The sequence below is a fragment of the Dermacentor silvarum genome, chromosome 7 (genome assembly GCF_013339745.2).
Source record: "Dermacentor silvarum isolate Dsil-2018 chromosome 7, BIME_Dsil_1.4, whole genome shotgun sequence".
NCBI classification, from domain to species: Eukaryota; Metazoa; Arthropoda; class Arachnida; order Ixodida; family Ixodidae; genus Dermacentor; species Dermacentor silvarum.
In genome coordinates this window covers 17,407,233-17,421,230 of record NC_051160.1, presented here as the reverse complement: position 1 = coordinate 17,421,230, position 13,998 = coordinate 17,407,233, and the positions used below count along the sequence as shown (strand labels likewise).

Below are 13,998 nucleotides of genomic sequence, written 5' to 3'. Positions count from 1 at the left end.
GGCAATTTATTGAGATAGAATTTGGAAGCGAGCAGTGAACATGACAGAGAAGAAAGATGAAATGTTGGCAGATGTAAATGGCATAAAATCTGTAAGGAACAAAACCATTAACAGTTATTGCAGAAAAAGAAAAACATGCAGATCCCAAGCACTCTGGGAATCACCGCAAGAAAAGGTTTTATGCGAATTGATACGGATATGGCAGAGGATTTTGCTGATGAACGCATCCTGTAATGGTCATATACAACAATAGTATACCTTGCAAAGCAAAGGCAAGTTTTACTTAGGGGCAATACTATCATCAAGCAATCACTTTCAGCGATACTATCAGCTTTGCGAGATTTCGCGAGACTCGTCATTGGAGGCGTCTAAGCAGACTGCCGAAAGCATTCCTGGCACTGTACGAAGGTAGTGAGCTTGGTACAGCGCCAGAAACGCTGTCAGCCGTCTGTGGATGCATCTGGTGTCAAGTCATGCAAAACCTCTCGAAACTGATCGTATCCCAGACAGCAACAGCTTCTGCTCGATGAGATGACGACAGCACACCAAAATGCGGGGAGATATGCAAAGCAAGCTTTGCTTTAAGAAAGCAGAAAGGTCCGAGCTTGTTGGCTAAAAAGCAATGCCAGCCTCACCTTCTCTCCCCAGTACTTGCCCCAGCTGTTCTTCACGATCCAGTATGGTACAGGCTTGCGGCGGAAACTTCGTTCTGTGTGGAGAAGAAAACGTGTCACTGTGGCTGGAAAAACAACGCTCAGAAGCCCCGCAAGCTGGCTCTCTTGCTGCACATTTGGAGCCCATGCTGTTTAATGCTGAATCTTGTGTTTCCATAAGATGTGAGCTTGCCGATCGACAACGGCTACAAAGGAACGTGCTCCAAGTGCTCGGCTCCTGTGGCAACATCAGATGCTCAACAACTGCTTTGGCTGTGACCTGGAGCGCGGGCAATCGGACTTAAGATCCTGAGAAAGCCTCGACTGAAGCCAGATGTACCTTAAAGCTACACTTGTTGGGTGACAGAAGGTAAGTTTGCAGATAAATTGCTTCAGCTCCTGCACAATTCATAGTTACAAGCTTCTGTTTGATTTTCGGCTATTCATCATATGCCTTAGTTCAAATCCTTCTGATAAAACAAGAAAAGAGTTTTATGCGAGCTCAATGTCCATCATGAACCTGCGTCATATACACATACAGTAAACCCCCATTAACTCGAAGCTATAAGAACCCTTAAAAATTTCGAGATGAGTGGAGTTTCGAGATAAGCGAAATCACGAAAATAGAAAAATAAATCACGTGGAGCCCTTTCCAAAATACCACTAGTAATAATTTCAGTCACTTTTGCGTGCATCGGCAACGGAGACATCGGCCTATACGGGCCGACGGCGTTACTGGAATAGGCGCAACGGCGTTAGTGGCACAGTGGTGAGACGGCATGCTTGGCGCAGAGTCGAGATGATTGATCCTAATGATATGTTTGAAGCCAGTCGTCCGAGCTTAGCCATTTTCAAATATGCAAAAAGCTGATGCTGCTATTTCTGCATCGTAATGAATTCCGGACAATTCAACTTCAAAAACCAAAACTAAGAAAGAGCGCAATCGCGACACCTCTAGCAGACGCCCACGAGTGACACGGCATTTACGCCTCACCGTCATGCGAGCATGAAGTGAGTGTCCTTATCAAGATGCGATCTCGTTGCAATGCTGTGGGTTCGCATGCTCGCTTCTTTTGGGCATAGAGCACGGGCTGATCGCGTCTGCTCAAAAGTGCCGATCATCTTGCAAGGTCACGATTAATATGCAGTGACCACATTGATGCATTACTGACAGCATCCTCAATGAGAGGGGAAAAAAACCAACTCCCAGCTCGCCGCTGCCACGTTAGGCCACAAAAATTGGCAGCGAGCAGCCAAACAAGTATGCATGAGCGATGACAGATAGAAAGACGAGGTAAAGATAAGCAGGGAGTGAGGCCCGTTGAGGAGTCTAGCTCGGTTAGCAAGCTGCTACCGAGTAAATAGCAGCAAGTGTAAGCGACACTGCCAACGCTGCATCGTTGCCTCTTTCTTGGTATTTTCGAAATCGAGATTTTGTGGCATCCAGAGTCCAACATAAAAGCTTTTTGAGATACATAAGAGGTGAAAATCACATGAGTTGGAGCCACAGCTGGAAAAAAAATTCGGCTAAACTGACATTCCGACTATCAGAGTTCGAGTTAGCGAGGGTTTACTGTAGATGCATCCATACCACCTGCCCAAGAGCCAGCTATCGTGGACCTGTGCATCCTCTTACTTTAATGAAGACTGGTCTTGAAATTACCTTAGGACACCGTGTATAGTAAACCCTCTTTTGTTGAAAAATTATCATTCCGAATTAGGCGAACTGACGTACATGCGGATTCCACCGACGTGTGGGGTCTATTTGTCCATGACAAGCATGATGGCTTTGCCTTAAGGCGGTGGTCCCACTCCGGCGGCACGAGCCCCTCCGTTTTCAGTACTTTTGGACTAACCGTGGTGGCTCTTCTACTTAGAATATAAAGTTGTGGTATATACCATAAAAAGCTTAATTCTCGTAGATTCCAACTATATATAATATAAGGAAATTGATTAATGTGATTTAGAAATAAATGTTCAAGAACAAGCATGAGATACATGGTTTTTGCAAACTGTGTCTCAGTTGTGACCATATTTTGAATAAACTACCGCACTTACTGCATTGCGGCTTTCTCTGTAGCTTTAGGACATAATTATCTAGTTCCTAGACGTAGCAAAATAATTTTGAATTTTTACTTTTTGGGTAATTTGCTTTTGAAAATTGCCAAATATCGCAATCTTCTGTTGTAAACAGCACGGCAACTACATGCTCAAGGAAGCTAAATTTTGGACAAAGTAGAGTTCAAGGAATTTATTAGGACGCAAAATTTCATTCATGTACCTTTATTAGTTTTAAACCGCAACTTCGTAGCTTTAGTACCTTCCCGCAAAAATGGGCGAAAATAAAACCAGAATTCCAAATATTGCTTTATTTTGGCCGCATTATTAAGAAAACTAATAAAGTTACATAAATGTAATTTTGCGTCCTAAATGTAAATTCCTTGATCTCTACTTTGTCCAAAATTTAGCTCAGAAACAATGAGTGACACAGTTCAGAAACCAATGAGTGACACATTTCGGTGAACAAAATATATTTTTCTGAACTGTGATGCAACATTTGTGAACCCATAAAACGATCCTGAATTCATGAACTTTAAGGGGAATTTGGGAGATTTGGTAGGTATGCAAAGGCATACGGATGCCACGTTGTCTATGCTACCAGTGGCTTACAAGGTCTGTGCTGGTGAGGAAATGCATCATTCAATGAAAATATTTCTATGTTTTCAGTATCACTCGCACAGAAATTAATACTGTTTTGTGAAGCAGCAAACAACCTTGCTATCCGCACGCGGTTTGGCATCCTGGTAATCATTGACCCGATGTGCAAAGCATGCAACTTTAGTCCCTGTGGACCAATGGGTAAACAGCACACAGTGCAGGCTACCAGTCAACATGGCTAATGGGGCATTTGTGAAGTGCCCCATTTTAACAGCACCACAGCTGGCTAGCTTTTCAAAAGACAACATCAATAGCAATAACAGTGACTTCTGCATTTACAATAGATGCAACAAGGCCTGCGACTTTACACAACAAAATAAAATTATTTGTGACTCGTGCTTTGGGTATGATTTTTCTTTTCCTCCCCATTTATAGAAGTCACTTTCAGGGGGAGATTAACTTATACCCAGACTTGACTTATATATGACAATATATACTAGTGCTGGTAACATTTTTTTTGACAAGAAGTTGCCAAGTTGTGATCGAAAACATTCCATTTCTATCTCAAGTCGCTAAGTGGTGTTATAAATATGATCATTCATTTGGAATTTTGTCTTTTTTTAATGTTTTAATTGTCCTTAGATGCCTTCCTTATTATTTTTTAAACTAGAGCTTTAAATTACCTCCTGCAGTGGTGAGTCAGTGGTTGAAATAAGAAAAACAAGAAGACAGCAGGATTTTCTAAAACGGTACCAGATCTCAAGACTGTGCTTTCTCTAGAAAAGCAGCCTTGATGCTCCTGGATGGCTCACTGATAAGCTTGTCGGTATGTTTTCAGGAGTAGTCAAAATGGGGTCGAGGCACTGAACTTAGTCAAAGTCCCATAAGGAATTTCACTGGCAACTTCCTGGCTAGAAAGCCACCAAAAAAAAAAAAAAGGTCGCTAGGGCTAAAAGAAAAAAAGGCAAAGTTGTCGCTAAGTTTGCTAAAGACTCAATGAACTTATCAACTGTCTCATTAAATTAACACTGCAATAGACTCAATGAACTTAGCAACTGTCTCACTAAATTAACACTGCAATACACAGAGTTTATGCCTTCGCAATGCTCAACTATCATGCCTCAGGAATCGTAAGAACTTTAAAAATGGAAGAGCGGGAACTTACTGTCCACGCCAAATCCAACGAGAAGAACTCCGTGATCAAGGTCTGTAGGACTGCAGAGAAACTTCCATGGGTGCGATATACCACCAAAGTAGAACTGAAAGCAGAGGGGGGAAAAAAATGTAAGGATTATTTTATTACAGCGACTGAAGCATGATAGTGAGAAGCAAAGAACAAAAGCAAGTCAAGAATCTGAGGAGTATACGGTGCATTGGCAGAATAGTTTCCCTTGTACTCTATGGATTGCTATGTAGAGTATAACCACGGCCGCTGGATAAAAAAAAAGGTGCAGCCTGCCGCGTCAGGCGCGTTGCAATGGGAGCGAATGTGACAGCCGTAGTTGCAGTGTCGGCCGCATGGCTGGGCCGAACGGCGCTAGTCATAGGCGATAGAATGCGCCGTCGGCTGGCACGCGCGACGGCGTTCCAAGCGCGTTCCTGACGCATTTACTATGCCGATGCCAGACAACAGCCCCCGACGTGTGGCGCCGCGGCGGATCACACCGTTTTCGATGCACGCGGCAGGCCGCACCTTTTTTTTATATCCAGCGGCCGTGGTATAACCCTTATCAGTTAGTGGCATTTTAAATATAAAGTACACACGTGTGATTGCTTGAAATCTGGTTGTGTGTTATTCATTTATTTACACAATACTGCAGGCAAGCAATGCTGGCCCAAGCAGGAGAGGGTTTTACAAAGATGGTTTTTCAACGGTTTTTCAAAGGAAAGATAAGATGTGCACTCAACAACACTCTCCAGCAAATGACTCCATTTACTCGTAAGTGAAAAAAAATTATTTCTGAAGAATGTTTGTGCAGGCAAAGTATGATTGAACTACTTTAGAATGAAAAATATGCGACGACCTGTGTGGAGCATAAGTATTACATGTGGCATTTGCTAAACCTGTTTGGTTATGAAACGAGTAAAGAACGTGTATGTTTCCATATAAGTGTTTGTGTTTGGAAGTAAAGATTAGCTGGAAGAATGTACTACATTTCCCATCTCGTAGTCTTTGTCCATAAGCCTGCAATCAGTAGCGCACCCAGGATCTCTGCCGGGGAGGGTTGAATTTTCATGGTGGTGGGAGGGAGGGGGGATGCAAGCACTTTGCATAATATGCAATTTCCTTGCTTTAGCCAGAGGAATCGAGCAGCAAATAAAATGCCTAATAATTATAAAAATATAATGACACCAAGGATGATGACGATGTTTATTTTTTCAGCGTCTTACTCAAAGTAATTTAAGAGTGAATGAATAAATATAAGACAGTGATCGAGCGTTTTGTTAATCAGGAAAATTCGACCTCGAGCCACCTCCTGAACTGTAATGACAATGTGAACAGAGCACTGAAGGTACACATTGGACTGGTGGGGCTGGACGCCCGAAACACCCCTCCCCCCCCCTGTCGGTGCGCCACTGCCTGCAATGGTGCCTTTTTGAGATCTGCTATATATAGGTAATGCTTACCAGCTTCCCCAAACCACTATGACGCTAAGAGGGTGAGAAAAAAATTTATCTGCCCTCCTGTTCTCTAAAAAGTTGTTTGCCGCACTGTCTTTTCAGTGGACTGAGTTGATAGCCAGTGCATGTGTTTTCTTTTCTTTTTTCCTCGTGTCTTCGTTTGCTATGCCGAACCTTTCACACCGTGAATACCCACCAACTTGCGCTGCTTTCTGTTGCTCTAAAATATCTCATTAGTACTTTACAAACAGGGACGCTGTCTCTCTAGTCACTTATGTGCAATTTTGGACGTCCTACATCAGCTCAAGTTTCGACTACAGCACAAGAAGCCAAATTTGATGACTTCTGGAGAAAAACAAACAAACATCCAGCACGCAGCGGGAAGAAGCACTGAAACACGCAGCATTGAAAGGCTCGAACAGCATAAATTAATTTAAAATCTTGTGGCCGTATGTGACCATGTCTTAGCGCCACATGTCAATCTGACACTACAAAAAAAACTTGCTCTTGGGCACGTTGGTGCTTAGGCTTACTACACTTATTGTTCCTGGTGCAAAGTAGAACATGACACAGGGTAACAGGAAAATGGGGAGACACAGAGAATGTCACTTCTTCTTACTCTTCCCCTGCTTTATGTTCTATACTATTTTGCGCCAGGAACAATATTTACAATCAGTCAATTTGATGTTGCAGATATCGCGGTGTTTTCGTGTACATTGTGGTCCCCTTTTGTGGAATAAACCCATCCATCTCAGTTTGCTAACGTTTCTGGCTTACCAGATCTCTTCCACACATGGCAAAACTGGCATACATTCTAAAGGCAGTTTACACAGTTTGGGGGATATCTCTGTCCCACAACATTAATTGTCATCTGTCTTGCGTGCCTTTCCTTAATTTAACGCTGTGTACCCGGTACTTCCAGATCACAAACGGTGTGCACGTTTTCAGCACGAAATAGCTTTCTTGGTAGAAAAGTACAGCGAGCGCAAAGTTTTTAAGAAAGGAAACACAAGCGAGACATGACGATCATTGTAGTGGGACAAAGATACGTCTCAAGGGATGTAAACTGTTTTTAGAGTGTATTTGTGGCTGGGAATGTGTAATCTACCAAACTATGTTAGGTCATTAGCTTAGCATTTCTCTTTGGTGTCCTTTAAGAAACACACTCCTACATTTCGTTAAGTCTTAATGACAAGAAAAAAGGAATAAAAAGAGAACACGCCATCTCACTACCGCACCTGCATTGCATTGGCATTGATTCCAATAGAAATGGGTCCGTGCTTCATAAGCCAGTAGGCAAGCTCTGGAAGACATAAAGCAAAACAAAAGTATCTTCAGTTGAAACAAAAAATGCCAATGTTTGATGGTCCTATAAAAGGCACATGACAGGGAAGTCTATATTACAATGTAGACCCTGAAACATGCCTGTGAGCAGCAGAAAAGATATCAAATGAAGTGCGATCAGATTAAATGTAGTTGTAGAATGGGGGCATGTCTTAAATATAACTGAGAATCAGCAGTTAAACTTTTTAGAATCTCTTTCTCATATCCTGAAGTCATCCTTTTGTGAACGTCTTTTTAATGGACGCTTTAGCTCGCACCAACACTGATTCACCTATACTTGAACACCATGATAATGAAAGCTCGAGACAAAAAAATACTTGCCCCAACGAAATATTTTGGTACCCCGACAAATGTCCATAGGATTCAATGCATTTCGTATCTCTTGACAAAAAACATCATTAGGACTAGGCTGCAATCTCGAACCGATCAAAGCTGTGGTCTGTGAAGAAATGGCAGATGAGGCCATCAGCAGCACATGCAAACCCGATGACACAGAGGACCAAGGTGCGAAACGTAACAAGAAGACAAACTCGTGGAATGTAGCTAGGTGGCTTCGACATCAATCGGATCATTTTTAGTTGCACATGATGACAAAATGGTAATGGACTATACTTGCTGTGTTCTGAAGGCAGAACCGTGAAGTTAAGTTACTGCAAGGCAAGGCTAAGCAAAGTAGGCTAATGGAATTTTGGCAGTAAAGTTTCATTTTGCACAAGCTTAGAACTTGCCATTTATTTTCTGGTTTTACTGGAAATCGGCGCATTTGTTTGTATCTTTTTGAGGAAACGCACAAGCTTACGAATCCTGCAAGCTCATGCCTGGACATTTACCTGTCACAAGGGCAAGCAAGCAAGCAAGCAGGAAGAAAGAAAGAATGAATGAATGAATGAATGAATGAATGAATGAATGAATGAATGAAATGGTCACAAAAACAGACTGCATTCTCACCGGTTTCATTCTGGGGCAAGCCCACAAAACTCTGCACGCGGGCCTTGGTCTCCGTCTTGTTGAACTCGCATGTACCGTCTACACCTCGGTAAGGGTATTCAGACTCAGTCTCCAGGCCTCCTATGATAAATAAACAAAACAAGATTGTTTCAATCATAATTTGCATTCACGTCCATCAGACCAAATAAAAGAAATGAGTGAAAAGAAGAAAGAAAGCAGGCAAGTTTGCACTCGGTTGTGCAAAGCTTAGGCACTGCGAAAGTGTCAATCCTCAAGTCTTACTGGCTGCTACTACTAGGTCTTAACTTGGTTTAAGTTAACTACGCATGTAGGGGAAGTATTCTCGAGCGATCATTTTCGGAGGTACCTTCCCTTTCGTGACATTTCGCGTGACTAGCGCTAGACGCGTCGGCGCCTACGAGCGACAGCGTTCCTGGCATGCCATAAACGCAGGCAGGCAGGCAGGAGCCGTGTCTGTGTCGGGCGAAGCGAGCGCGCACCTGCACCGGCGGTTAGTAGGCAACGCGAGGTTACGTCATCGCTTCTGCTTCGACGCATGCGTGGCTAGGCAACGCGGGCGGAGTCGGCAGCAGCTCTGCGCATTGCCTCATTGGTGCTGCTACAATTTGTTTCTCTCTCCATCTCGCTCTCATTTTCTCTTTCCCTCTCCCGAGCATTGTGCCGCGCCGCGCGCGATGCTCTCCTTCCCTTTCCTTAACGTCCCATGTCAAGGCAACATGTGCACGGCACGGAGGGGAGGCGAGGCACACGCCGCTCTGCGAGGTGGTTGCTAGGCAACACAGTGACGTCAGGGCGACGTCACAGCTCGGCGAGGTTTTGCGACAGCAGGCGCCACTTTTTATGGTTAGCTAGAACAGCTTCGCTGTTAAAAGACGCCATTGAGGCAGTCAAAGAATATACCTCGGTGCCATAGTTTCACACCATCGTTACTGGACAAACTCCAGCAATGCTGTTGTTCCAACTACCATGATAATTATGGGAATACCTCTACAACTAAATATTCTGCATAACTTAAGGAATTCACTTGTCCCGGCTGAATTTATATCTTTCGTATGCGCTGTGAACAGTGAAGACCACTAGTACAATGAATGTACCTGCACAACCGATTTGCTACTTCAGATTGAATGCCGTGCCGTCACTGCCTCTCGCAGCCTTCACTAAGCTGTGGTGCCCTTAGGGAGCACTGGTCGCAACCACAACAAAAAACCGTGCAGGAGGGTTCAGACTCCACAGTGACTATGGTAGCACTCCTCCCTTTCCCTGACAGAAAAAAAAAATGTGGAAAGAAAGAAAGAATGCATGAAAGAACCAGCGGGACGAACAGACACTTCAACTGGCATTAGCATGCCGTGAACCTTGATGTTACACATAAAGTTGACTGCAGTCACAGGTTTTGCCAAAGTGTGCAGAGGAAAATTAACGGCTTTTCCTCCGAAGTATCTCTTGAACTCGTGTTAAATGAAGGTTTTATTTTGCAGACCATGCTTAGCCTACTCTATTGTGGGCGCTATGTTGTGCAATCTTTACTACAAAGTGACCTGTGTTTATCTTTTTAAAATTTTTTTTATAATTTCTTTTTGTTCCAGACTTGCCAACCATAAAATTTCAAATATACTCTAAGAAATATTGAAACTTCGTTAAAGACACTAAATATTGTTTAATTACGCAACATGTAGACCGTTTCTTTTTAAAATTCGCAGGCTTTGTTTTGCAGGAGTGCTGTGAGCAGGCACACTTATAGTCGCAACTAAAGCGATCTGCATCACCTACAAACAAAAATGTTCTTGAAGTTTATTCACGAGATATTCACGACACAGCTGCCTAAAATTTCAGTTACTGTTATTGACTGGTTCTATGGAATGCATAACGGTGCAGTGAGTAAGTTGGAATAATCAAGTGGGTAGGAAAATTAGGCCCTGAAAAAAAGGAAACTCCATATATATATTCACACTTTGGCTAAACTGGTCATAATTGAGTAGATTGATATACAAGAGCACTGAATGGGCCAGGGCTGGGTAGCGTGCATTTCCTCTGGGCTGGGGTTGGGCCCAGGTAGTGCATGAGCATTCTGGCGGACCACCTAACGTATTTCACTGAATTTTAAGGCAAAGCACTAGCACCATAGAGTTTCTCACTATATTACTTTAAGAGAAATCTGGCGCTGCTGCGCTGTTGTATGCACGAGAATGATGGGATATGGTGGCTTGAGATTGGCATCGTTCTCGGAGAGCCAGGACACATTGAAAACGCACCTTACTAGCACTGTTCAATCTGTCAAAATGGTTCACCTCCCACTAAAGCAGCAGGTAAGAAGATGTTTTAACTTTATTAACATGTTTTATTTAATCATGAGAACTTGCGCTTGGAAGTACAATGATATGTAACGTAAAAAGTATAGGCAGGCCACTAAAGCTGTAGGATAGATGACAGGGTCTGCGCTCGCTTTGCGACAGTTTGTCGTCTGTTCTTGCTTTTCTTGACTTGAGCATGCACTGCAGGCAAGTAATCTTCATTGAGAGATGTATTACGGGTGAATGAAAACATTTTATGAAAATTTTATTTTAAGAAAGCTTTATCTGTGCAGCCATATCCACGTTTTAGGTGAAGCCTCGCTCAACACTAGCCAACACAAGCCTCACGTATCAATATACCGTCCTTCCCATGATGGCACAGCGCCCATTAGGAAAGTCACTTAAACGGTGGCGCCAGATTTCCCTCTAGGTAATACTGTGAGAAACTCTATTACTACCATATTTACTCGATTGTAACGCGAGGGGTGACTTTTCATTGCGTCCATCAATAAAAAAATAAAACCGCAATTGTAACGCGAGGGGTGACTTTTTGTTGCGTCCAGCAAAAAAAAAAATGAAGAAAATCACTAAAGTAACGCGAGACCACCGGATGCATGAAAAAGTTGCAATTTCGGGTGAAGCATCAATTGCTATAGCAAATTAGTAGAGAGCCATACGGAGTAAGGATAGTAGTTTTATCAGCTGCATAAAATTGGACACATTCGCTTACTAACTATTAACAAGCATGGTGTCAGCGCGCACAAGCAATCATGAATAGATCACACTTGATGACCACAGATAACCACTGTCAAAATGCTGGCTTGAGCAAGCGTGGCGACAGCAGCGAGCGAAGGTTTGTGCGGTCTAACCATTCAACGGAAACTGAGCGGCGAAAGCACAGCGCATACAAAGGTTAAAGCCGTGTGGAGATCACTTTCAAAATACCATTCGCGTGACAGCCCGCAGCCGCGCAAAGTACAGTACAAGTACGCAGAGTGGAAGCCGCACCCCCTCTCTTCCACGTCCCTCGCGTGCTTTAACTCGCGCATTTCACTAGTTGATTAGAATTGAGTGCATCATTGCACTTTTTAGACAACTTGAATTTCGGTATTCAATTGTAATGTGAGGATCGACTTCAAGTAGCAAAAATCTGGAAAAAAACTCACGTTACAATCGAGTAAATACTTGGTAACACCGAAAAAAATAAAACAGCAGTAGTTGCTCCTGTGGTTGGCTTTTGAAACAGCCTTTTTTATGGCTAATTGCTATTACTTGTCACTGTGATTGACACTCTGATTGGTATTAGCTGTTATGGCAACCTTATGCATAGCGTGAAACGAGGTGGAAAGACAACTTTAGCAGTTAATGGCCCCACATACGTATATATATTGTAATGAAGAGTGGGTCCATATATATATATATATTTTTTTTTTTTTCAGGTTTTACACAAATGTATGTATGCAGTATAGTTAGTGAGCTTTTTTGGTTCACTTAAACATAGTTCAACTGTTTACTGGATAGACACGACTTCCACTAAAATTGCCTTTAGTTGCTATTTCCTTAGAGTCATCTGGTAGAGCACCTTTTGGTCCACTTTTGGAACAATAATAATACTGCTGATATTAAAAAATATGCCCATAACAGAATTCTTATTTGCTACTGCTAGTGCTTTACTACTGTTACAAGTGTTGAAGAATTGCTTAGGCAATTTCCACATTGATATCCAAAGCAACTTTGAAGGCTGTGTAAAATAGCTAGTTCTGTGCAGTGGCTTACAGACCTATTGAAAGCTGAAAGAATCTGTAACAGCTACTGCAGTAAAAACTGTTGTCAGAAGTGAGCCTTGCGTAGTAGCTACTGTGCGTCAACAAATATTTTCTGGCCATTCACACTGTAAAATGTACATTGGACTATCAGTGGAATCAAGGCACCCAATGTACTGCATATAAAATTCTTTTTTCTAAATACAAAAGTGTTGCAGCAATAATCATACCCATTTCAATAATGGCCTTCATGGCTTGACCCATGTAACCACCTTTGCATCCACTGTCTCCATGATCACAGTCAACAAGCTCTGCAATGAAACAAACAAAAATATAATCAAGAAAGAAACAATCATGAGATGACAGCTGTATGATGGAATTGGCAAGTTCGGTGTTCAAAATGCTGGAAAAAAAGATGGCAGAAGAGTGATAACACTGAAGCAGGGAGAAAGTCAGACAAAAAATAAGATATTTATTCATCAGTTTGCAACTTCTAGTGCACACCCATAATTTTTCAACAACAAAAAAAACCTCCAGCTTTAACCCTTCATGGTCATTTGTGGGGACACTACCGGCATTGAAAAATATTGCATCTGGTCAGATGTCGGAAAGTGCCTGACAAAGGGAAGCACTTATATTTTTTTCTTGCAGCACCTTTCCGCAGGAGTTTTTCAAGTACAGTGTAGACCGCTTATAACGTAAGTCACTGGAGTCGCGAATATCCGCACTATAACCAGTACCGCACTAAAATTAAAACAAGAATCTTATGGCCTGCACATATGTAAAACATGTGCAAAACTGAACCATAGTAATTCAATCACCAGTAATTAATGGTTTTCTAAGCGTTTGGAAAGACAATGCGGTGCTTTTTAAAAAGATCCGTCACACAGAGTGAAGCTTGACATCTTTTCTGTCAGTTTTACCTTCAGTTATTACGTTCTGTTGTGACAGAACAGAATGTAACTGATGGTCCACTAGACAAAATTTTATGCAATTTTCCATTTACTTTTCAAGTGTCACCATCACAGGGCTAAGCCTGCTTTGGAGCACACACTCAAAAGTTTCAGCGACAATTTTTCGCGAGATTGAAGGCAAAATTTAGGGGAAATTTAGCTACTCTTTTACCTCAGTTTAGCGACATGCGCCAAAAAAATATGGCAACCCTGGTAGCCAGATACGTGTTATGCTTCTCTGTGCATACACCTTCTCATCGCCACTCTTCCTTAAACATGCATGACACATCGCCTTCGTTCTCCTGACATCGCTGCGTGAATGCCTCACACTGTTTATCTGCCTGATTTGATGTTTACATTTTGGCACTGCTTGTTAGTGGTGTAGCGCATAAACGTAAGACTTGCATGAGGATAAAGCTGCGGTCTTTGTGGTGGATGAATATAAACATTGCATGAGATTACAGGTTGACTAAGATTAAAGTAAACAACGGTATGCATCGCCGTTAGTTGTATAGCATTTAATTAACTTTTTTACATAGATTCCAACATGTACATTGAATCTGCATAACTAAGTTACTGTCGAAATTTTGAAATATGAAACTTGAGGGGCATGCGCCTTACACGAGGGCAGGCCTTTGACGTACAAATACAGCAGACTTCCATTAATTTGACTTTGGTCAATTCGATCCCAACCGCACAGCCTTGCTAGCACCCACACATTTATATGGGCCAAAACGTTTCTTAT

At 42.4% G+C, this 13,998-nt stretch overlaps 1 protein-coding gene across 1 annotated transcript in view; it reads right to left on the bottom strand.

Annotated features, from left to right (window-relative positions):
- Positions 1-13,998, bottom strand: part of LOC119457640 (cathepsin L-like) — a 36,300-nt gene that overhangs the window by 5,967 nt on the left and 16,335 nt on the right. The window contains exons 9-13 of the mRNA XM_037719272.2: positions 12,531-12,611; positions 8,226-8,345; positions 7,172-7,236; positions 4,477-4,570; positions 636-709 (exon numbers count right to left, since the gene is read on the bottom strand). Coding sequence (XP_037575200.1) covers positions 636-709; positions 4,477-4,570; positions 7,172-7,236; positions 8,226-8,345; positions 12,531-12,611 — 434 coding nt within the window. The remainder of the gene's footprint in view (positions 1-635; positions 710-4,476; positions 4,571-7,171; positions 7,237-8,225; positions 8,346-12,530; positions 12,612-13,998) is intronic.